The sequence below is a fragment of the Heterodontus francisci genome, chromosome 5, assembly GCF_036365525.1.
Source record: "Heterodontus francisci isolate sHetFra1 chromosome 5, sHetFra1.hap1, whole genome shotgun sequence".
In the NCBI taxonomy this organism is placed as follows: Eukaryota; Metazoa; Chordata; class Chondrichthyes; order Heterodontiformes; family Heterodontidae; genus Heterodontus; species Heterodontus francisci.
Window position 1 is genome coordinate 107237528 of NC_090375.1, and position 22900 is coordinate 107260427.

Below are 22900 nucleotides of genomic sequence, written 5' to 3' on the forward strand. Positions count from 1 at the left end.
CAATTGCCCAAGCAGGAGGGACACCCCTCGCCTGTTCCCCCAAGTCCGCAGGGAGGGCGCCTTGTTTTATAAGGCACCCTACCCGCATGGCAGCGGCACCCCATGCCCCGGATTAGATCCCAGCGGAGGCGGGAAGTGGCCATTAATAGGCCACTTAAGGGCCTCAATTGGCCTCTGGATGGGAAGGCCATTGTTGGCTTGGTGACAGGGCGGCGACAGGCCCTCCACGCCACCGTCGAGATTCTATGGATCCCCTCCGCCTCCACACCCGTCTCAGGGGGGCCCATAAAATTCAGCCCAGGGTCTCAGTTAATGTCTCATCAGAAAAATTAAACTTCCGATCATGTAGCATCCCCCAGTAATGCACTAAAGCGTCAACTTAGATTAGGTGCTCAAATCTCACTTCAGTGTGGCTTGAACCCACTATCTTCTGGTTCCAAAGGCAAGAGTGCCTCCATTGAGGCACGGCTGACAGCTGAATATTAGAAATTTAATTATAAGATCTGTATTATATTTACATGCTCTAGTCCAATTATTCCCCTTCCTCTAATCTTACTTAACCTGAAGTCTACACTTGGTCTGGAGTTTCCATCTGCAATGCTGTACGAGATCAACTAGCACTTATTATAAACAGCAGCACTAACCTTGACTGTAGAATCCCAAGACGAAGTGTATAAATGATCATTGTACCAACAGATCTTGCTAACAGCATCATCATGACCCATGAGTGTATCTTGTCTTCGTCCGTAAGCTACTGAGTAAAAATATCTGGAACAGGGAATCCAGAAAAATATCATAGACTATCTACTATATGGATGTGCCGGCAAAACATACTAGCGTGAATCAGAGAATCTTACAACATAGAAGGAGGCCATTCGGCCTGTCATGTTAAGAGCTGCCCAATTTAGCTCCACATCCCAGCCTTTTCCTCATAACTTTGCAAATTAGTCCTCTTCAAATACACGTCCGATTGCCTTTTGAAAGTTCCTATGAAATCTGCTTCAACCATTCTTTCAGCTAGTGCATTCCAGATCTTAACAACCACTTGTGTGAAATAATTTCCCATCCAGTTCTTTTGCCAATTATTTTAAATCTATGACCTCTTGTTGCCCATTAACGTGCCAGAGGAAACAGTTTCTCCCCTACTTGTTCTATCAAAACCCCTCAAAGTTTTGAACATCTCTACCTGCAAACTTTGAAGGTCTACTCCCTATACTCAAGTCTAGGTCATTTATTTTTAACAAGGAAAGCAATGGTCGTAATACCTACCCTTAGGGAGCCTCAATGCATACTTCTCTCCAGTCATAAAAACACCCATTCACCATTAGTCTCTGCCTCCTATCCCTTAGCTAATTACGTACCTAAGTTATCACTGTCTCTTTAATTCCATGTGCTTCCATTTTCTGAACAAGTCTGTTATGTGATACGTCATCAAATGTCTTTTGAAATTCCATAAACATCTACTGCACTACCTTCATCAACTCTCTTTGTTACTTCACTGAAGACCGTAATAAGGTTAGTAAGATACGATTTGCATTTAACAAATCTGTGCTGACTGTCCCTCATTAACCTACGCTTCTCCTAGTGAGAATTAATTTGTCCCTGACAATGATCTCTAATAGTTTTCCCACCACTGAAATTAGAGTGACTGGTCTCTAGTTACCAGGTTTATCCCTCTCCCCTTTTTTGAACAATCCTCCAGTCTCACTCCCATATCTGAAGATGATGGTTAGATTGTGGTCAGAGTTTCTGCTATCTCCATCCAAGCTTCCCTCAGCAACCTAGGATGTAGTCCAGGGTTGTCCAACCTTTTCGGACAGAGGACCGCATTACGATTTTTGCTCAGCCCGGGGGGCCAGTGAGAAAATTTTGAAAGCTAAAGGCATTTAAAATTTACCTTACTAATCAAAACAACAAATGTGAAGAAGCTTTAAATGAGAAGACTAATTTATTGACTTACTTTTTTTTTAGAGATACAGCACTGAAACAGGCCCTTCGGCCCACCGAGTCTGTGCCGACCATCAACCACCCATTTATACTAATCCTACACTAATCCCATATTCCTACCACATTCCCACCTGTCCCTATATTTCCCTACCACCTACCTAAACTAGGGGCAATTTATAATGGCCAATTGTCACTATATTGAAAACTGGTTTAGTGACATACCTGGTATTGATTTTGCTTGTATAAGTAGACAATCTCTGCGCGAATACTTGCTATAGCGATGCTGAATATTCTGAATCGGTGTCCATCTGTCAGGAGAGACCTTGATCTCTCTCCCCCCTCCCCGTGTGTGTGTGTGTGTGTCTCGTTCTCTTTTCCCCGCGCCCCCCTTCCCCTCTAGGACTATGGGACACAGGTTGAAAGTTTTGTGCAAAAGATGCAGGGGGAATATGAGGAAGCACTTTTTTATGCAGCAGGTGGTAATGATCTGCAACTCGCTGACCACGAAGGTGGTGGAAGCGGATTTGATCAATGACTTCAAAGGAAGTTGGATGGCCACCTGAGAGAAATTGACTTGCAGGGCTACGGGGATCAAGCGGGGGAGTGGGACTGACTGCAGAGCTCCTTGGAGATCCAGCATGGGCTCGATGGGCCTAATGGCCTCCTTTTGTGCCCTATGTAAATGACTCATGAATTTCTTTCCCCCCACCCCCCCGTCACTGTCTCTCTCTCTCTCTCGCCACCCCCCTGTCTCCCGTGCTCCCTGCTCAGTCTTCCTAGTTCCCCACTCAGTGTTCCCCGCTCAGTCTTCTCAGTTCCCGACTCAGTGATCCCTGCTCCCCACAGCAGCCATTCCCACAGCAGGATACTTACCATGCCCTGTATTAGTTAAGTTGGGGTGAGTGGAGGTGGGAACCTGCCCAGTGTGCAGGATACAGGACATTTACTGAATCGCGTGAAAGCAGCAAGGGCAGCTGATCCCAGGATGCCTGAGCCATATTCCATCAATCACTGCTAATGCTGCCTGGGCAGCCCCTGTCAGTCATAGGGAGTGACCAATCACAGACAGGGATCCCTTGCCCATCAGACAAAGGTCCCGCCCACAGCCTCCGCCTGATGTACATGGGAATCGTCAATCAGAGATGAGTCACAGGCAGATTGGCGAGCTGGATGGAAACCTTCGGCGGGCCAGATTCTGGCCCACGGGCTGTATATTGATTAACTCTGATGTCGCCCATCTGGACAGAATGACCCATTAACATTGAGTGACGCCAACCTATAGCGCTCCTTTCTATCTAATTTTAGCCTACCAATAACTCAACTCCCTACTCAACTGCAACATTAATTTCATCCTCTTTTTGAAGGAAGATGAAAAGTACTCATTAGTACCTCAGTCATGCCCTCCGCCTACATAAGATTTTTTTTTATATACCTGATCAGCGCTATCATTCCTTTAACTATCCCTTTACTTTTGGTATGTTTATGAAATATTTTTGGGGTCCCTTTTATATTGCCCAGTAGTCTTTCCTCAGACACTCTCTTCGCCTTTCTTACATACATTTTCAATTTCCCCCAGCACACACTGTATTCTGCTGAGTTTTTGACTGTATTCTGCACATGACATTTGTCATAAGCATCCTTTTTCTTTTAACCTCTATTTCCTTTGTCATCCAGGAAGCTCTAGCTTTGGATGCCCTATCTTTTCTTCTTATGGGAGTATGCTTGGTTTGTACCCAAACTGTCTCCATCTTGAAGGTCTGCCATTGCTCATTTATTGCTTCCTCGGCCAATCTTCATTTCCAGTCCACCTATGCTAGATTCCATCTCAAATCACTGACACTGGCTCTCTTCCAGTTTGGTATTTTCACCATTGATTTTTCATTATCCCTTTTTGTAACTACTTTAAATTTAATTATATTATGATCACTATTATCCAGGTGCTCCCCAACTGAAACAAACGCCATTTGCTCTACATCCCCCAGAAACAGAATCAGCACTGCTTCCTTCCTTGGGCTAGAAACATACTGATTAAGAAAATTCTCAAACATTTTGGTAATTCTTCACCCGTCTTGTCCTTTGCACCGGCTGGGATTTTACGGCTCCCTGGAAGTGGACTAGGAGGTGTGCCCGTCGCCTACCCACCCCTGCTGCTATTTCACCATCAGCGAGGGAGGTGGCAAGCAGCCCAACTGGCCTTAGGCCAATTGAGGCCCTTAAGTAGCCAATTAACGGCTACTTAAGAGCCTCTTTCCGCCACCACTGGTATTTTATCAGCGGTTGACAGCCGCTTCCGCCACCTGAGGAGGCCGCCTAGTAATACCAGGTGACCTCCTTGCTGTTTTAGGGGGTGGGGAGTGGGGGGGGGGGTGAAGACCTCCTGAACAGGCACCCTGTGCCCCACAGATGACCAACCCCCCACCCCCAGCAGAGCATGACCGCCCCCACCTACCCTGCTCTCCAACTCACCCAACCTCGCCAGGGCCCAGCCAATTGTCCCTGACAAGGCCCAACTCCCACTTACCTCTTTAAAGGGCGACATCCATCTTTCCTCTCCTTGATGGGTGCAGTCCCAGCAGTGGGAACTGGACCCAATGGCGCTGCTGGGACTGAACAGCTGCCTGCCCTCTGATTGGCCGACAGTTCTTGAAGGTGGACCTTCCCACCTCAGAGGGGCGGATGTCCTGACTTCTTCAAATTAAGGGCCTGGGCCACGCAAAATAGCAGTGTGGCTTTCAGGCCCGATGGAGGCAGGCTCTCCCCTGGCCACTGTTTCTTCCCCAGTCTCTCTCTTAGGGTAATTGAAGTCCCCTATTATTACTGCTTTATTATTTTTTTGTTATAATTATTATAATTATTATTATTTTCACGTTTCACTAAATAACACCCCACTGGAAGTGGTTAGCAAATTTTGCTACCTTGGGTGACAGACAATTTGTCCCTTAATGCAGAGCTCGATACACGCATAGGGTAAGCAACTGCCACCTTTGGCCGACTCGTGAAACGCGCATGGGATAACACCAAGTTGATCCTTTGTATCAAGCTGATGGTTTACAAGGCCTGTGTTCTCAACACCTTGCTGTATGGCTGTGAAACATGGGTGACTTACAGCTACCAATAAAAGAAGCTCAATAATTTCCATCTTCACTGTTTGCAGTGCATTATGGGTACATCTGGCAGGTCAAAATCACAAATTCAGCAGTCCTCTCAAAGGCAGAGCTCCCAAGTGTGTTGGCACTAATCAAACAGAGGTGGCTTCGGTGGATTGGACACATCCACAGGATGGAAGACAATCAAATTCCAAAGACCTTCTGTACGGTAAAGCAGCCAGGGCCAGACAACCAGCGGGACGCCTACAAAGCCCCACTTCAAGGATGCTTGCAAGCGTGACATGAAGGCCCTAAATGTTGACTATCGCACCTGGGAGTCAAGAGCTGGCGAAAGAGGGAAATGGTGACAAAGAGGGAAATGTTGGACTGGTGTGCACTACCATGATGACCAGTTGCTACAGCAGCTTGGCAGTAGGTGCCAACGTCAAAAACAACAATTCACAGCGTCACTTGGCAGCTTCACATGCAGCATTTACAGTAGAACCTGCCTCTCAAGGATTGGCCTTCACAGCCATCAGCAAAGATGCACCGAGAGAAGACACACCACCTAAATGGATTGTTTGCTGCCTGTCCATCATCTTTCATACATGGAAGGATGTCAACCATTATTTTCACATTTCTCTGAAATTTGCCTCCAGATTTGCTCCTCCATCGCCTTCTCATTATTTGTCTATACTAACCACCCAGCAATGTAACAGCTTTTCAGTCTTTGAACCCTCTGGTATATTGTCTCTCTGTAGAACTGTAACATTATCCTTAATCACTAATGCCAAACCCTTCCTTTTTTCATTCTCTATCCCTCTTGAATACATTGTACATTTTCTTTGAGCAAGTTTTCATAATCAGAAACATTTGGTAAGCAGGCCATTAAATACATACACATTGTTATCCCACGATGAACACAGAACAGTTGTATCCTCCAGTAACAAACAAGATGACAGGGCCTGATAAAAAATTGAGGGATCAGTTTAGCAGGCTGTTCATAGACCAAAGAATTAAATATATCAGGGTAAACATTCCACAGTAATCTCATGCTGTAAGCTTGGTAACCATGAAGCACCAATAAGATTCCAACAGTGTGGCTTTACTAGCTAGGAATGACACAGACTTGAAATATATGGGAATCTGTATAATCTAAATAAATTAAAACAGGGAGACATCTATGGACTAAAACATATTTAATATCCTCCAGTTGTTTGGCTGATTTTCCTCACCTCTTGTGAAAGACGAAACTATAGCTTCCATTTGTCCTACATTACTTCATCTCAGAGGCTATTCTTCAGCTGGAAGTCTAGATGAAGAACATCAGTAGCTAGCCCCTCTAATGGGACATTACAGCCCAGTGCAATTCTGCCTTCATCTGATGACCATATGTGCACTTTTGGCAGCTTACCAGAAAGATACTAATAGCAAAAACTCTCACTGATTTGTGCCTTCCCTTACCCAGAAACACAGATTAAATATAGCAGTTCCACCACTGTTCTGACACCAGCAAAATCAGCACACCACTAAGGCATCAGATTTGGCGTGCTCCAGGATAGAATGTCTTAGTGGTACCCTACATAGTGCAGTTTCCCACCGAGCCTCTGGAGTAACCTTGACAAAAATATGTACTCTTTGCTTGGTTTAAAATTATCTCTTACTTTACCCTCAGGACCCCAATTGGGGATTCTTTGTTTGGCAATTATTTTTTCTACAGCATCAGAACTCACCATATTTGAAAAGGACATGCTCCGTTGTAACAATTTTGTTTCCTTAGAAAACATTTTTAGTGTTGAATCTGTGTTGTGAATTAAAAGGAAGTATAACTTAAATTATTGGGTATGGAATTGGAAGATATATAGACATTAAAGAATGCAAACAAACACAGAAACATGTATTATAAAAATAGATTGTGCTAGTTAGCAACACAAACTGCTACACAATATTTTTTCAAAATCATCTTACAGTATACCCATAAATTTTATTAGTAGCTCAATGGAGAGGCTGTGAAAACCATTGCAGATGTAAAAATTTGAGGCTGGAAGGATTACTTCCATGCACTAAAAGTGAAAATAAAAGCTTTGACTTCATCAAATCTAAATTTGTAGTCTAATATCAAGCTGAAGAGAGAACACGTGGTTCATTTTCCTAGTTACAAGTGATCATACACCCAGAAGTTTAACAGATTACCTTGAGAAGTTGTGAAGACTGAAGTTCCATTTCTAGCTACAGCGATTCCAGTCACTGCCCTAATTGTAAAAAAAGGACCAGAGATAAAATCCAAAGAGAATCAGAAGCCACAACAGCAACAGCTACAACTTCTGGAGGAGGCAGTGAAGACTGAACGGGTCATTTTAACTTTTATCACCGAGCAAAAAATGAGTATTAGTGAATTGACAGCCCATTTTACACAATACCTAATTTCTTATTCCATAATGGAAATTACTGGTAATAGTGCTTATTAAAGTCAAAATGGAAAACAAAATCAGGCTAGATTTAAAACAGGCTGCCGATTTATTCTTTTTTATTTAGTTAGACAAGTTAAAATTCCCTATATTGATTCTTTACATCTTTTAAGCAGTAAATGGAGTTTAGTTTCAAAATCTCACTGTCTAGCCTGTTCACCATGACATTTCTGCAGCTACCAATTTGTTTAACCACACTCTCACCTCCACCTTTGATGCCCTAGTCCCCATAAAAACTATTACTCTCTCTCACCCTGGCATTCCCCTGGTACAGCCCTCATCTCCACTTCCTTAAGTCCAAAGGTCACAAACTTCAACAGATATGGAGGATAACTGGCTTAGCCATTCAATGCCAAATCTGGCTGGACCACATAAAGCACTATTGGGTCCTGATCTCATCTGTCCAATCTGCTCACTATTCCAGGATCATCCTGAAATGGAAAGATAAAGGCTTTTTTTCTCTCTTGCAAACCATCTTCTCAAACCTCTCTCCCTTGTCTCTTCCAGCCTCACCTCCAACAAGTGCAAAGAGCTCACGAACCTCTTTGTCAATAAGACTGGAATAATCTTATCAGCTGCTCATGCCAGTTTCCTCCCTTCCCCTAACCCACCAGACCAAGCTTCCTCTAAGGACCCCTGGCCCTAGCCCTGAACGCACACCATTCTTCAGTTCCTCTGCTATCTCCCCTCATGCCCTCTCCAAGTTCATCTTGTCCATGAGAGCCATATTCTGCTCCCTCAACCTCATACCCACAAAACTCCTGACCACCCAACTTCCCTTCCTGGCTCCCATGTTAACTGATATTGTTAACGGTTCTCTCACTTCAAGTACTGTCCTCCTCTCTATCATATCTGTCATCGCTCCTCTTCACCAAAAAAAAACCCTTGGCCCTTCCATCCTTGCAAACTACCTCCTCATCTCCAACCCCCCTTTCCCCTCTAAACTCTTCGAACATGGGGCCGGATTTTAAAGTCCCTCCGCCGTCGGGAACAGTGGCAGGGGGGCAATGAAGATCAGTGTGGCGGAGGGCCACCGCCGACCCAGACAGCGGCCAGGCCCTGTGCTGATCTCGGCGGAGGCAAGGCCTCATGGCAGCTGCCCTCCGATCGGCAATGGGACCCCCATTTCAATATGCAAACTAATTTACATACCTGATTTAATGAGGGTACATTCGCCTCCTTAATTGCCGCACCGATCTTCATTCAGGCGGCCGACAATGCCATGCCTTCGAATCCTCGTTTGGGGAAATGTGGCACCACAGCTGTTGGGGGGTGAGGGGGGCAGGGGGAGGATTTTTTTTCTGTGGGGTGGGGAAGACAGGTTAACATCGATGTGGATTGATCGGGGTGGGGTGGTAATGGGAAGGGGTAAAGTTTCCGAACCTTTCTGGGTGGGGGGGGGGGAAAAAAGAGAGGTCAAATTCTCAATATTCGAATTCTGGGGAGGAAAAGGGCCCAAATATTTGGAAATACCATTGGGGGGGGGGGTGGGGAAATGCACGTAAAGGTCATTTAATTCTGTTTTGTGGAAATTTAACTTACCTGTCCCTTTAAATTTTAAATGTCCACTGAAGGCTGTAAGCCCTTTAAAAATGGCGCCAGACATCATTGCCAGTGACAGTTCGCCCGCCCCCTTCATGTCATCAGGGGTGGTGGGCGCCGCAGCCATACAAATGAACCGCTGCATTTGAGATCGTGGCAGCTCTGTGACACGGTGCCCGTGAGGGCAGGCCACATTTTGTTACGTCCACTGCCTACTTCAACGGCAGATTTTTAAAATGCAGCCCATGTTCGCACCTCCCAAATCCATGGCCGACTTCCTCAGAACTCCATGTTTGAATCCCTCAAATTAGGTTCCCGCCCTTGCCACAGTACTGAAGCAGTTCTTATGCACGTCACAAATAACGATGTCACTGTGGCAAAGGTAAACAATCCCTCCTCGTCCTTCTTAACCTGTCTGTAGCCTCTGATATGGTTAACCACACCATCCTTCTCCAATGGCTCTCCAACATTGTCCAGTTGCATGGAACTGCACTCACTGGATTCCATTCTTATCTATCTAATCATAGCCAGAGAATCACCTGCAATGGCTTTTCTTCTCTGGTGCCCCCCAAGAATCTATCCTTGGTCCCTTCCTACTTCTCATCTACATATCCCCCTCGGCAATGTCATCTGAAAACACTGCATCAGTTTCCATATGTACTCTGACGACACCCAGCTCTACCTCACCACCACCTCTAAAATTGTCAGATTGCCCATCCAACATCCAGTACAGGATGAGCAGAAATTTCCTCCATTTAAATATTGGGAAGATCAAATGCCTTTGGTCTCCATAACAAAATCTTTTTCCTAGCCACTGATTCCACCCCTCTACGTGGCAACTATCTGAGGCTGAACCAGACTGCTCGTCATCTTGATGTGATTTTTGACCCCGAGATGAGCTTCTGACCACATATCCGTCAATGGGTTCCTACATGTGGTTAGCAGCGAACATGTATGGCAGGCTTTTCCTTTTCTCTCCTTGAATACATAATTATCAGTACTACAATCCAACTATATTTATAGCACCACATATATTAGTGAGTGTATCCTTATTACACTGTTAGTCACTCAACTACACAGAATGAACACATACAACTTACTCCTTGTGAATCTTTTGCTGGTAAACTATGCTCAGTTTACTGATATTGCTCCATGCTAGTTTTAGGCTTTCCTCTGTCAAATCTTCAAATGAGGAATCTTCACAGGAAGAAACTGCTATACACAAAATTGGTTACTGTTGTATAGGAAACTCCAGCATCCAATGAGAAAGCAGAGTACTGGATTATATCAATATTTAAATCAAAACATAATTTAATTTGTATGAGAGAAAACTTGGCTTGATAAGAGGATCCAGCAGCACTTAAAATCCTATCTTTGATCCTACACCAAAACTCAAAACCCAATATAAAGGCTATTATGCACTCTTAAAAGCTCTTTGATAATATACATTTGCACACCTTTAAATCCCATTTCTTGCTAAAAATAAGCTTACATCATAACACTAATTAAAAGTCTGCATTATTTCAATAATAGAAGTGCCACATAGGTACACCCATTTTTAGGTCTACAATTTTGCCATATAATAATCAAATAACATGCATCACTGCAGAGGTTTACAGTACAGAAGGAGGCAATTCAATCCTTATCATCAGCTTTTTAATGAACAGTCCAAAATTAATCCTGCAGGCCCGGTCTCTCCCCACAACTTTAAGAAGTGCAAGAGATTAAAATTAGTGAACAGTCTGCACAAAGAGTAGACATTTAACAGATATAATTTGCCTTGTATAACAACGTGTTTATAAATAGTCGTTTGGTAATACAGAACTTGAGTATTGCTGAAAATAGAGACATTTTGTCACAGCCTTTTTGTCACTCATCGGGACAATCCACAAGAATACCAATGCAAGGGAAGGCAACAAATTTATACTGTATGAGAAGAGAGTGCTGATTGGTTGGCAAGTGGACTCTGATTGGTAGAGGCGTTGTCATGGAGAATGCACCAGTTTATGGTGACTGACAGTTAACTGCCAAGATAAAAACAAGAACTGCTGGGAATACTCAGCAGGTCTGGCAGCATCTGTGGAGAGAGAAGCAGAGTTAACGTTTCGGGTCAGTGACCCTTCTTCGGAACCCGAACCCAGTTAACTCTGCTTCTCTCTCCACAGATGCTGCCAGATCTGCTGAGTATTCACAGCACTTTTTGTTTTTATTTCAGATTTCCAGCCTCCGCAGTATTTTGCTTTTATTTTAGAGTTAACTGCAAAGCTTTGTTTGAAATTTAAACCAGCCAGCTTGACTCTGATTGGTCAAGCCATTGCCCTGAGGAACGAACCAGCGAATGGATGTCACTTATTTTGTTTAGCTGGAACAGGTGCAATGTGTGTACATGTTCTTTCTGTCTGCAAGGAACAGGGTCCTGTGTATTAGTATATGTAGCTTCCAGTACGTGCGAATGCGCCACACTGCAAGCCCTACTGACAATCTTAAATTGGTTGTCAGCATAATTCTTAGCACACTGAGGATTATTTAGCAAATGTCGTCCAATTGCAGAATCACAACTAATGTTGGTCACTGTGTTTTGAGCTTTGTCTCACACCATCCTGACTTGGAACTATAATCACCATTCCTTCACTGTCGCTGGGTCAAAATTCTGGAACTCCCTTCCTAACAGCACAGTGGGTGTACTTACCCCACATGGACTGCAGTGGTTCAAGGCAGCAGCTCACCACCACCTTCTCAAGAGCAATTAGGGATGGGCAATAAATGCTGGCCTAGCCAGCGATGCCCACATCCCATGAATAAAAAAAAAGCATGGGCTGGTTGGGTACGGCCTGTACCTTGCTCATTGCGAACAGTGGAAGGGACATGTTGTTTGACACAATCTGCTGGTCTTTGGCACGTACGGCCTATATACCTAGCATCACACTGGCTTTGAAATTCATGTATCACATTACTCATTTGTGTGATAGGCAGAAAGTCTTTTTGGCTTGACGGCAGCATCCTGTTAGTGGCGAACACCACACATGTTGCTACTACATAGTAGCGGCGTGAAACCTGTTTCTCAAATTTTTGGGATACATTACCCTTCCAGGGTAATCTGAGGTAAATCAGGCATTTTTCAGGGCCGAAAATGATGGCCTTAGGCCCGTTCATAAGTCTGCACAATATATAGCGAGAAATTATCTGATCAGGGTCGCCATTGTCACGCAGGAAAAGGCTTGGCAGTTAACTGTCAGGCACCATAAACTGGTGCATTCTCTACGGCAATGCCTCTACCAATCAGAGTCCATTTGCTAACCAGTCAGCACTCTCTTCTCATATAGCTTGAATTTGTTGCTTTCCCTTCCATTGGTATTCTTGCGAATTGTCCTGATGAGTGCAAGATGGAAAGCTTCGACAAAACCTTTATTTTCAGCAATAGTATGTTTATATTCACAGAACGACTAAGAAATGATTCTGCAATGCCAGATTGCAGCTCCTTCTGCTTTAAAAACCTAAACTGTTTATTTTACACAGTTGCTCCAACATCAGATCAACATTTTAGCATGAGACATTGCAATCCCTGGGGAAGACAACATGTAAGTCAATGACTAAAAAATGTGACCATCGGGCATGGCTATAAGGTGTGTGCCAATGACATAGATTGCTGTCAATGGTGAATTTTAGTCAAAGGTCCTGGCTCATAGAGATTAATAAGGCCATTTTAAAAAAAACAAGTGAAACACTGGGCTTTATTTCTGGAGGAACAGAATTGAAAAGCAAAGGCAATATATTCAATTTGCAAAAAACCTTAGTTAAACCGCACTTGAAGCACTGTGCACAGTTCTGGTCTCTATATTATAAAAATTATACAGGCCCAGATTTTGCGGTTGTAATGCCAGAAGTGTCAGCATTCGCCATCATTACAACTGTGAAACTGACCGCAACTTCTAGGAGCCGCACTTGCACCGTTAAACACGGAAATCCAGAAGTTGCTGTCAGTAATTCCGTGTTTACCACAGGGTGCACGGATGAAGTCCCCGCAGAAGGCAATCTTTAGAAATCACTGAACTGACGAGGACTTTTATGCTGTATTCTCGCTGTTAAAAACTCTGAAAAAGTTACACCTTGTTAATGATGTGTAACTGGGTTTTAAATGTAATAAATCATAACTACTGCTGACCCATCTCTCTGGCACTGGAAACATAATTTTAAATTTGTGCAATGTCAATTTTTTCCATTAAGATAATTCCATAATGTTTTAATAAACTAAAAATATATTTTTTTAAGTTTATGATATTTCTGCTTCTAATGTGCATGTCCCAATCTTTATTTTTCTCTGTTCTATTTATCAACAGCAAAAGATAATCAGTGCATTTTATGTCCTGGTTTGCTGTCTGAGAATTCTTCAATGTGATTGTCAGGTTGATGACATTACTGTTACTGGATGCCTGGAGATCTCCTGACTTGATGCCAAATTCAGACTAATGTTGAGAAAGGTGAAATCTCACCACATAGATCACCAGATCTTTGTGGGCAGCTTTTCTCAAGGTCCGTGGCAAGTGCCATCACTTCGCCGCAGACCATAAAATCTGGGTTATGGAGACACTGCAGCAGCACAAAAAAGATTTGCAAGGATAATACCAGAACTGAGAAGTTATACCTAACAAGAAACATTTCACAGACTGGTGTTCTTTTCTCCATTAAAGAAGAGTGAGGGAGGTAACCTGATAAAGGTCTTAACAATAATGAAGGGTAGATGAAGAGATGTTTCCACTTGTGGAGAAGACCAAAACTAGGGGACATAAATATAAGGTAGTCACCAATAAATCTAACAGGTAATTCAGGAGAAACCTATTTTCCAAATAGTGGTTAGAATGTAGAACTTGCTATCACAGGGAGTAGTTAAGATGAATAGCATAGATACATTTAGCGAGAAGCTAGACAAACACATGATGGAGAAAGGAACTGAAGGTTAATAGTACACATTAGCAATTAATTTACTTCACTGCTTTGTCATCAAACATAAGGTTGAAACTGGTGGCAAGCATTGAAGTAAATGTGGTATAAGAAAATAAATTACCCTATCATAATAATGTCACAGACCTCTGGAACACTGATTTGTTCATTATTAGTACAGTAATTATAACTGCAGTTCATATATCTGCAACTTTACCTGGAGACAACTCTGCTATGGAAGTACTTCGATTGCATCCTTTGGAAAGGCTCTGAAACTTCGGCATTATTCTTTGAGGATGTGGGCTGATGAACAACTGTTTTGGTGTCTGTCCAAATTCCAGGATCTGGGTTAGCATTGCTATCTTCTGATTTGGATCCTCAATGCTGAGGACAAGTGTTGTAAATGTGAGTATTGAACTGATCCCAGTGCTGCATTTGCAACTGCTCAATGAAAGCTACTATGAAGACAATAACATTTTACTTCCAGATTGGCTCAAAACAGTTCATGTATAATACTATACATTTTAAATTACATCCTTCATCTTGATGCAATCACGCTTTTACAAGCAAGCAAAATTTCAGTTCTTAAAATTATTCATTACCTGTCCCAATCAGCTCCTCCTTCGTAAGTCAAAGGATGAAACACTGTAACAAAGTGAAATTATTACTGCAAGTTCTTTTTGGGCATTTAATACCACAATTTTCTTTTCATACAAGAATTGATGGCAGTGACTTATAAAAAAAAAAGCCTAAATTGGAACTTTAGGGAATATGTAAGTCAAATACAGTGTATCTACTTTGTGCTCAGACTCTCAGTTGGGTTCGGACCTCAAGCATTCCAAGGCACACAGTCTTGCTGTGTGTAATACAAATTCCATGCAGCGCTAAAAGGTGAAGCTAACCAACTTCCACTGTTGTCTCATTCTCCCTTGTAGTTGGCAGCGTAGGATCTCAAGGATCTCTGCCAGGCTTACGTCTCCCTAAATCCCTCTACCTTCAGACCTCCCATTTAATTTTCAAAAGGCTTTCTAAAGCTCAATGCTTTCAGAATCGCACCCCCCAACCCAGCTTCCAATTTTTTCCTTTTCCTCTCTTGCTCAAAAGTCAACTTCTCATCTACTTGTTAAGTCCTCAGACATCTTATTTACATGTGAATTGATATAGGAATGTAAGCTGTTTTTACAAGACTTTCATTGAATCAGGGTTATCTTCTCAGTACTGTAAATCCAAGCCAGGGGTGGAGGCAAATTCCAAATGGAATTTTTTTCTACATGTTAGAAAAGCAGGATTCAATCCAAGTACAGTAATAGTAAAAGGAATTGACGAGGCAGAAGGCAGAGGAGCAATGTTTTCTTAGCAAGATATATTCAGCTTGGGGCCTATCAAGTGTAGGAACTCTCCATTATAATACTGAAATAAATGAAGCCCACCCAAAAAATGTGTCACTTCATACCAATAAACTAAAACTTACTAGTTTTATAGTTACAATCAAGCCAGGTTGGAGATTGTTTTGGCACTCAAGACAACATAATAAAACAACATTTGAGAAAAAGTAACAACACATAGCTTATAGCTATGCAAGTAACATGGGATAAAAAAAGTGAAATAATCCATTATGCATGTATAACCCTTGAAACTACATAAGAATTAGCTACAACAGAATTAATAACTCCAGTTTCATGGCTCCCCCATATGGTCCTTTGTTCAACCATCTTAAAGTGAAAAGACAAAAGATCAGCACTGATATGGTAAAGCCGAATAGTCAACGCTGAAGTACTTCCAGAAGATACTCAGATTTGGATCCAGTACAGTGAAATTAAGCATTCAAAAGAAACTGATTTAGAGGTTTAAAAAAATCCAAAATTCATCATACGCTTTGCAAAATTTTCAATAAAATTCACAAGAGTTCACACGCAAAAAGAAATAATATGTATTAGCATTTAGATAACAACTTTCACTATCTCAGATGTCCCAAATGCTTTGTAGCCAATAAATGCTGAGGGATAAATATTGCCCAGGAGAATACCCCTGCTCTTCTTTGAACAGTGCCATGAAATCTTTTACAGACACCTAAGGGGGCAGACGAGGCTTCAATTTAACGTCTCATCTGAAAACCGTACCTCTATTGTACAGCACTCCCATGGCAATCCAGTGTGTGTGCTCAAGGACCTTCTGAGGCAAAGGTGAGACTGCTCCAACTGAGCAAAGGCTGACACCTACATTATCTGTATCCACTAAATTCATATTTCCTGCTTCTAGCAGATTCTGGTTGTATTTGGATGGATAAATGAGATGAGAACCTAGAGTAATAAATATTGCAGTTTTCTCAATTTTAGTTATCAGAAAAGAAGCAATAACAGTCGCAAGTACTGCAGCTACTGAACTGTGAAATGGATTGTTTTTATTCATTCGGGGATGTGGGCTAGGCCAGCATTTATTGCCCCTCCCTAACTGTCCTCGAGAAGGTGGTGGTGAGCTGCCTTCTTGAACCGCTGCAATCCTTGGGGTGTAGGAACACCAACAGCGCTGTTTGGAAGGGCATTCCTGGATTTTGACCCAGTGACAGTGAAGGAACAGTGATATAGTTCCAAGTTAGGATGGTGTGTGACTTGGAGGGGAACTTGCAGGTGGTGGTGTTCCCATACATCTGCTGCCTTTGTCTTTCCAGTTGGTAGAGGTCGTGGGTTTGGAAGGGGCAGTCGAAGGAGCCTTGTTGAGTTGCTGCAGTGCATCTTGTAGATGGTACACACTGCTGCCACTGTGCGTTGGTGGTGGAGGAAGTGAATGTTGAAGGTGGTGGATGGGGTGTCAATCAACGGGCTTCTTTGTCCTGGATGGTGTCGAGCTTCTTGAGTGTTGTTGGAGCTGCATTCATCCAGGCAAGTGGAGAGTATTCCATCACACTCCTGATCTATGCCTTGTAGATGGTGGACAGGCATTGGGGAGCCAGGTGGTGAGTTACTCACTGCAGAATTCCTAGCCTCTGACCTGCTCTTGTAGCCACAGCATTTATGTGGCTGGTCCAGTTTAGTTTCTGGTCAATGGTGACCCCCAGGATGTTGATAGGGGGGACTCAGCAATGATAATGCCATTGAATTTCAAATGGAGATGGTTAGATTCTCTAGTGTTTGAGATGGTCATTGCCTGGTACTTATGTGGCACGAATGCAACTTGCCACTTATCAGCCCAAGCCTGGATGTTGTCCAGGTCTTGCTGCATCTGGACAAGTGCCATACAGGAGGCTAATTAATAAGATGGAAGCCCTTGGCATTCAGGGGAAGGTGGCAGTATTGATACAAAATTAGCTCAGGAAGCAAAGGATGGTGGTGGATGGAGGTTTTTCAGTCTGGAAAGTGGCTTGCAATGGTGTTCTCCAGAGGTTATTTTTGGGTCCATTACCCTTTTCAATTTTTATGAATGACCTAGACTCAGATGTAGGGAGTATCATTATAACGTTTGCAGATGATATGAAACTTGGCAAAGTTGTAGATAGTGATGACGTTAGTTATAGGTTTAGGATGACAGGCACACAGAAGCATGGATGATGGAGTTCAATGTGAAGACGTGTGAAGTGATGCATTTTTGGAGTACTAGTGTGGAAAAGCAGTATACTTTCAATGGCAAATTTTTGAAAAGTCAGGTTAAGCAGAAAGACCTTGGCGTCTATATACACAAATCCTTAAAGGTGACACGGCAAGCTGATAAGGCAGTTTAAAAAGTATGTGAGTTACCTAGATCTATAAATAGACAAATAGAACATAAAAGCAAAGAGACCATGAGAGAACTTTACAAAGTTAAGTCTCAGAACATAAGAAACAGGAGCAAGAGTAGGCCATTTGGCCCCTTGAGCCCACTATGCAATTCAACAAGATCATGGCTGACTTGATCCTGGCCTCAACTCCACTTTCCTGTCTGCTCCCCATAACCCTCGATTCCTTTGTAGATCAAAAATCTACAGTGGACAATTCAGGGCACTGCTCTTCAGGAAAGATGTAACGGCCTTAAGAAGCAGTGCAGAGGAGGTTTACCAGGATGAGCGTATTCAGTTATGAGGAGCAGTTGAAAAAGTTATGACTGTTCTCCTTGGAAAAGAGAAGGTTAAGAGAGGTGACCTAATAGAAGTTTTCAAGATGATGAGAGGTTTTAATGAAGTAAACAGAGAAAAACGATTCCCTCTGGCGAGTGGCCAGAGGTCATTGATTCAAAATCAATGGCAAAAAGTCCAGAAGGGAAATGAGGAGAAATTCTCTCACCCAGAGAGTTGTCGGATTCTGGATGCTCTACCTGAAAAGGTGGTGGAAGCTGATTCCATAAGTAATTTCAAAAGGGAGTTGGACAGGTACCCGAGGATAAGGAACTTACAGGTTTTCGGGCAGAAAGCAGGGATTCAGGACTGAGCACAACTGCTCTTTCTGAGAGTCAGGACAGGCAATGACATGCCAAATGGCCTTCTCTGCTTTTAGTTTCAATGATTCTATGAACCTCTGCCGAACATCAATGATGCACTTAACCTTAAAAACATTGCTAATTTAGAGGGCACAGAGGGCCCGATTTTAACTCTGTGTAAGTGAATGGATTTTGAGTTAGTTAAAATATCAGCCAGAGTTGCCAACCTTCCAGGACTGACCTGGAGACTCCAGGAGTTGTGAGCAAGCCAGGAGAAAAACCATAGTGGTGGCTGGACGTGGGATATCATGTAATAAAACCTTCAAGAATATGTCCTACAAGAGTCGGCAACCCTAGTTATGCAGGTATTACAACTATCCTAATCATATTTTTGATGGCGTGTTCTTTAATTATTTGCTTGATCAAAATAAGTCAGAAAAAAAAAGTTTTTCTCGAACGTACTACAATGACCAAAACCAAAGAAATTGAGCAGTAAACAGTTCCATTGACTCTCAACATCTGGTTGCTATATTATTAATTATTAATGAATTTATTACATCCAGGTGCATGAACAATGGCTGATAACATGATATCTGACATCACTGTAAAATGAGCCTTCACTGAAGTTAGTGTCAGTTTAAGCAAATAGAAATAAAACCACTTCTTTGAAGTCATATTTTTAAAGCTGCTGTAACTTTAAAATATAGTTGTAACCGTCACTGAGTTTACCTTGAATTTTCTTTAAGCATACTCTTTGTATTTACGCTTATATAATAAAATTTCCACATGCACGATCATGAGCGGATTAGCACACGACACTACAGGATTCGTGCCTATGGCAAGCAACCAAACATGACAGCACCTGGTAAAACTCATCACAATGCAGAAAAGCTGCACCCAACCACTGGATCAGTTTTATTTAAGGGTAGTATATTGTAATATGATTTGCTTTATTATTAATGTGGTCTAAATATTCTCAGGAATTAAAACAGAAAATGTTCTAAATACTCAGCAGGTCTGTCAGCCTCTGTGGAGAGAGAAACACAGTTAACGTTTTAGGGTGATGACCTGCTGAGTATTTACAGCATTTTCTGTTTTTATTTCAGATTTCCACCTTCCACAGTATCTTGCTTTTGTAAACATTTTCTTCATGCACTTTACTACACATTTGTCTTTTAATGGGAGTGCACAGGGCTCAAGGAGTTCTTGGTTGTGACAGATAGGGAGGTATGTCATATTCTAATTCATAAAGTCGCTTATATTTTTAATACTTTTTTATTTATTTCCACGCTTATATTTTTAATACCTGTTTATGAGATGTGGCTGATTACTTGAAATTTTGTTCGTAGCAACAGGCTGTTGAGCTGGAATATACTTGCAGATACTGAATGGCATCCATGACCTTTCACACTCACTCAACAGGTAAGGCATTATTCACATTCAAATATATTTGCATAGAAAAAGAAACAGAATTAGAGACTGCTTCTTTCATCCCAATCACAATCAATTTAAAGGACTGGTAAGACGTGCATATGGATTTGTGCTTAACACGTAGTTAAGGTTCAGGACACAATCGCTTTAGTTAAGCTATGTTCAACTGTGGAAGACACTATGATTTCTAGTATCTCAAGTTCAACTTCAAAGGGTACAAGAATGATGCAGCTCAGGCAGAGTGCTCCCAGTTCTAAACAAAAAGCAAACAAACTGCAGATGCTGGAAACCTGAAACAAAAAACAGAAACTGCTACAAACGATCAGCATGACAGCCAACATCTGCGATCCCATTTAAGCCATATAATAAACAGGATATAGAGGCACTGGAGAGGTTGTAAAAAAAGATTTACAAGGATAATACCAGAACTGCAAGGTTACTCCGATCAGGAAAGGATGAGCAGAAGGTTGAGGGAATGACCTAATAGAGGTCTTTAAAATTAGCAAAGGTTTTGATAGAGCGTGCTGTATATTCTATCTAATCTAGACAGGCTGAAGGCTATGTGGTGATTAGAAAAACAAGTTTATGTTACAACTGTTGAATGCTAGTATCACTGGCAGGGTTAGCAATGTATGGTGTCTTCTGTCATTTTTGCACCCAAGAAACTATAACCAAGTGAAATTGGCTCTGTTATTTTCTGCTACTTTAAAAAAAAATTTCCAATAAACTTGACCATAGTTCTAGCGTAACACATATGGTCTAATAGCATATTTATTCTACCATTATTCAAAGACTAGGGTAACATAAGAGGGCTCATTTTAATTCAATGAGCTAATTAAACTGACCAGAGTTTTAGTTTGGATCCTGGGCAATGCTACATTATAAGATATAAAGTCATACTTCAATTTGGAAAGAACAAGAGTTTGCTTATGGGAGTGATTTTTGGCATTTGGCAGGACAGAAATATCTGATGGAGCCTAAAAAATGTAACATACGTATCATAATTCATTTTGGCAGACTTGATGAACAAATAGGTCTTAATTAGGTTCTTTCTGAATTATGATCAAAATGTTGTATGCATTGAAAAATGTAAATTATTCACTTTTAAATCATTCTTTGATTGAACAAAATTGGCTGGATTCTATGAGCTCCCTGCCGATCTTGGTGGCAAGCTCAAAAAATGGCGACCTGCACGCCAAAGAGCCGCTGTGATCTTAAGTGCAGCAGCTCATTTAAATAGTTGGGGCAGTCTGCCTGCCCACCATCCCCAATCATGTGAAGGGGGCGGACTGTCCGTCCCCGGCAATGGCACCAGCTGCCTGCGTGCAGGTGCTGACACCATTTTGAAAGGGCAGTCAGCCCTGCCAGGACATTTAAATTTTTAAAGAGATATCCCCCCAGAATTACATAAACAAAGTTCCAACGCTCCTTTCCCATCCCCCCCCCCATAACAATTACATTATCTATTTGCCCTTTCCCCTCCAAAACACTTGCCTTTAACGTCTGACCCTCCCCCCCCACCAAAATTACACAAAGTTCAAAGTACAACCCTTCCCACCATCCCCTAAACCCATGACGTGTATTTGACCCCGTTCCCACCCCACACCCACTGCACTGATAAACTTACCTCCTCCCCTCCTCTCCACCAGTGGCGCGCCTATTTCCCCGAATGGGGATCTGAAGGCGTGGGAGTGCCGGCCGTGGCGGCCCTCAAGATTGTGGATGAGTATATTTAAATTCATTAATTTTATTGATTTAAATATTCAAATTGTGGTCCTGTCGCCCAGTGGCAGGGGGGGGGGGGGTGGTGGGGGGTGGCTGCCACGTAGCCTCGTCGCCACCGGGGAGGATCGGGCTGGGCCCTGCTGGCATCAAGATCCGTGGCAAACCTCATCTGGAACCATCTTCAGGAACCACCCCACCCCCCGCCGCCACCACCACGGATCACGACTTTGAGGGCTGCTTAAAATCCAGCCCAATATAATTTGCAAGTAATTTGTTAATAGGGAAAAACACTGCAAATCGTGGAGTTATGTTGTCTCTACAGGTGGGCCACAGGGTAAAACGCTCTTATGTCAATGACTTTTAAGTTGCTCACTCTCCTCCCACATGTTCCACACTATCCTTTCTATCCTAATTAAAAACAGAAAATGCTGGAAATATTCAGGTTAGGCAGCATCACTGGAGAGAGAAACAAAGTCAACATTTCAGGTTGATGTCCTTTCATCAGAACTAGAAAAAGTTAGAGAGATAACAAGTAATATTGCAAGTTTAACAATCTTAAGCAAGTACAGAGGCAGGGAGGGGCGAAGAAAGAACTAAAGGGAAGGTCTGTGATAAGATGGAAGGCAGAAGAGATTAAATGATAAAAGGGTTGATGGTGCAAGGCACAAGGGGACGGGGATGATAATGGGACAAGTAAAGAAACAAAGGATGTAAAGGAGGTGTAAATGGAAATAACAGAATCATTACCAATCGTTATCTTTCTATCCCGTTTCCTATACTTAATCAGCCCTAATGCTGTGTACTGAATATACTGATGGCTCTGCATAATACATTGCTCAGACCTCATGTGGAAGCTTACCATCAAAGAGGCTGGTAAATCAATGACAGTACATCTTATCTGATGTCTGAATCAGAGTTTGTGGGGAGCAGATAAGAAGATTGTGCTTCCTTATTCAGTCTCTACTAAAGGCCGGCTTGGATATGCAAACGAAACCCGATCCGAGCCCGACAGAACCACATCCGACCCTGAGCCCGACCCGGCCCGAGTCCTTCCATTTTTTCCCACGCCCAACCCAACCCGACTATCAGCTAACCTACCTTACGTTTCTCACTTTGTTGCTGATCTGCACAAATTTAAAATAACTGTAACTAGTCCAAACATAACATTAACAGTGGAGCCAATTACCTCAGGTTGTGTTACAGTGTGTCCGACCCGGCCCGACCTGAGCCCGAATGCTGGACCCATAAGTGCGACCCGACCCGAACCCGACATATGTCACGGGAGCCGTCGGGTGCGGGTCGGGTAGCCGGCCTTTCTTTACATCTTCCACTTCTACTAAACTGCTTAAGCTTTTAATTCAGGAAACACTGGAAAAG

At 42.6% G+C, this 22900-nt stretch overlaps 1 protein-coding gene across 3 annotated transcripts in view; it reads right to left on the minus strand.

Annotated features, from left to right (window-relative positions):
- The window catches only part of nsmaf (neutral sphingomyelinase (N-SMase) activation associated factor), a 116702-nt gene that overhangs the window by 26509 nt on the left and 67293 nt on the right, over positions 1–22900 (minus strand). For 2 of the 3 annotated variants that reach the window (XM_068031884.1, XM_068031881.1), the window contains 7 exons: positions 14584–14626; positions 14199–14365; positions 10144–10258; positions 7227–7285; positions 6767–6834; positions 5934–5998; positions 645–768 (listed from right to left, as the gene is read on the minus strand). In XM_068031884.1, coding sequence (XP_067887985.1) covers positions 645–768; positions 5934–5998; positions 6767–6834; positions 7227–7285; positions 10144–10258; positions 14199–14365; positions 14584–14626 — 641 coding nt within the window. The remainder of the gene's footprint in view (positions 1–644; positions 769–5933; positions 5999–6766; positions 6835–7226; positions 7286–10143; positions 10259–14198; positions 14366–14583; positions 14627–22900) is intronic. The other variant, XM_068031883.1, reaches the window with a different exon arrangement.